Below are 2,721 nucleotides of genomic sequence, written 5' to 3'. Positions count from 1 at the left end.
AGATGGAAGGAAAGAGTTTGAATGTGAAAACATAAGGAAGAATATTCAGATAACAGAGTGATTGTGGGCAGCAGGATTGAACTTATCCAGCTTAAGTATTAGAAAAAGGGCATAACAAGAGTCATAGAGTCTGTAACTTTCTATGAACTGTTTGACAAGATGCAATAATTTGTTATAAATTCCCAGCCCCCACTCCCAGAATCCTTATCATTAAAAAAGAAGTCCATCCAGTTTCACCCAGACATTTTGCTCAAGATTTTCTTATGAGAATTTTGCAGAATTTTGCCTTGCCATAGAAGTAGACGAAAGTGTATTTCTAAACCTGAAAGTGATTAAGAGTATGGACCTTATAGTAAAATGCCCTGGGAATAAATCTTAGACCTAGTTGAATAAACAGACAGAAAATGGAATGATGATATTTTGAGTTTTTTACCCTAACTATATATACTATAGTATACTTTTTTGTATATACAAGTATACTATAGTTTATAAATATATTCACTGTATCTTCCAATATGCTGATATTTTCACAGCTGATATTAAGAAACAGGAAAAAATGATCAATAAAAGTTACTTTGGTGGATTTATACTCCTTGGATTCTCTGGACAGCCTCAGCTGGAGACGATCATCTCTGGGGTTGTCTTTTTCTTCTACACCATAGCCTTGACAGGAAATACAGCCATCATCCTCCTGCCATTATTGGATGAACGCCTCCAAACCCCCATGTACTTTTTCCTCAGAAATCTGGCCATCTTAGATCTCTGTTATACCACAAATATAGTCCCACAGATGTTGGTCAACGTCTGGGGTAAAGACAAGAAAATAACCTTTGGTGGCTGTGCCTGTCAACTTTTCACTGATGTGGCACTATGCACAGTTGAATGTATACTTCTAGCTGTGATGTCTTATGACAGGTTCAATGCTGTCTACAAACCTCTACACTATATGACCATAATGAACCCCCAGCTCTGTCAAGGCCTGGTGGCCATGACTTGGGGAATTGGGATTACTAATTGCATGATCCTTTCCCCTTATGCCATGAGCCTCCCTCGTTGTGGAAACCACTGCCTGGATCATTATTTTTGTGAAATCTCTGCGATGCTCAAGATTGCATATGTAGACACCACAGCCATGGAGGAAACTTTATTTGCATTGAGTTTTTTTATTTTCCTTGCACCACTTCTTCTTATTCTAGTTTCATATGGCTTCATTGTTATAGCTGTACTCAAAATTAAATCTGTAACAGGAAGACAAAAAGCTTTTGGAACCTGTTCTTCCCATCTCATTGTGGTATCCATCTTCTATGGGACTGTTATCTACATGTACATACAACCAGGAAACAGTCCAACTCAGTATGAGGGTAAACTTCTCAGTATCTTTTATTCTGTTGTAACTCCCAGCTTAAACCCACTGATCTATACACTAAGGAATAAGGAGATCAAGGGAGCAGTAAAGAGGCTAACTGGAAAAGAAAAAGTTTCTGTAGAAACAGCAGGACACTAACATCTTTCTACCACAAATTTCCAGTACATGAATTGGTTCTATCTAACTTTTAGATTAGGAGTCTTGCTGGCACAATGGTTAAGAGTTCAACTGCTAACCAAAAGGTTGGTGGCTTGAACCCATCCAGCGTCTCTAAGGGAGAAAGACCTGGTGATCTGTTTCCATAAAGATTACAGCTTAGAAAACACTTTGAGGCAATTCTTCTTTGTCACACGGGGTCTATGAGTCAGAATCTCCCGTACATAACAACAACCTTTAGTTATAGACAACTTATTTTGTAGTTATTTCGTAGTCATCACCTGAGAGAGAAAAAAAAAAAAACCTAAACATTTTGCTTATAATATTTTATCCTCTATATCTCTCATTGTCAACTGTCGATCCTTTAAAAAAAAAAAAACTAAAAATGTATTTCAATGTCACTAGTTATCATCTCTGACAGTTTGACTACAGCTGTGGCTATAAAGCAGTTTTCCATGGAGCCCAAGGGTTGTGTTAATGCGTAGGAGAGGAGCATTCTACAAAAGTTTGATTCAAACTATTGTTTACTAAATATTGAGTATTCCATGAATTGCCAGGAGCCCTGGTGGCATAGTGGTTAAGATATCAGCTACCAAACAAAAAGTTGGCAGTTCGAAGCAACCAGTCACTTCTCGGAAACACTATGGGGCAGTTCTCCTCTGTCCTATAGGGTCTCTACAAGTTGGAATTGACTTGACAATAATGGGTATGGGGTATGGGTGTGTACTGCCACAAGACTGAATAAATCTCTCTTGGAAGAAGTATAACTAGAATGCTCCTTAGAAGGCAGGATGGGAAGACTTCATCTTACATACTTTAGTCTTGTTATTAGGAGGGACCAGTCCCAGGAGAAGGACATCATCCTTGGTAATGTACAGGGTCAGTGAAAAAGAGGAAGACCCTCAACGAGATGGACAGATACAGTAACTGCAACAATGGGCTCAAACATAGCAACAACTGTGAGGATGGTGCAGGACAGGGCAGTGTTTTGTTCTGTTGTACATAAAAAAAAAAAAAAAAAATTTTTTGTTGTACATAAGTTCACTACAAATCGGAACGATTTGATAGTACCTCAAACAACAACAAAATCTTTATAGTACTATGATCCTGCAACAAAAATATATAAGTTCAATATTCTATGTTTAAATTTTTCCTTATGACAGACAAATCTGTTCCTGTTAAGATTAAATCATTTTTGT

At 37.6% G+C, this 2,721-nt stretch overlaps 1 protein-coding gene across 1 annotated transcript; it reads left to right on the top strand.

Annotated features, from left to right (window-relative positions):
* Positions 1 to 556: 556 nt before the first annotated feature.
* On the top strand, positions 557 to 1,504 carry LOC126063121 (olfactory receptor 2W1-like). The gene has a single exon (XM_049861338.1). It carries the CDS (start codon positions 557 to 559, stop codon positions 1,502 to 1,504), a length of 948 nt encoding a protein of 315 aa, XP_049717295.1.
* The last annotated feature ends 1,217 nt before the right edge of the window (positions 1,505 to 2,721 follow it).

This window comes from Elephas maximus, chromosome 1, assembly GCF_024166365.1.
Source record: "Elephas maximus indicus isolate mEleMax1 chromosome 1, mEleMax1 primary haplotype, whole genome shotgun sequence".
Lineage (NCBI taxonomy): Eukaryota > Metazoa > Chordata > Mammalia > Proboscidea > Elephantidae > Elephas > Elephas maximus.
The sequence above is the reverse complement of the archived record's forward strand: the minus strand, read 5'-3'. Positions and strand labels throughout refer to the sequence as shown.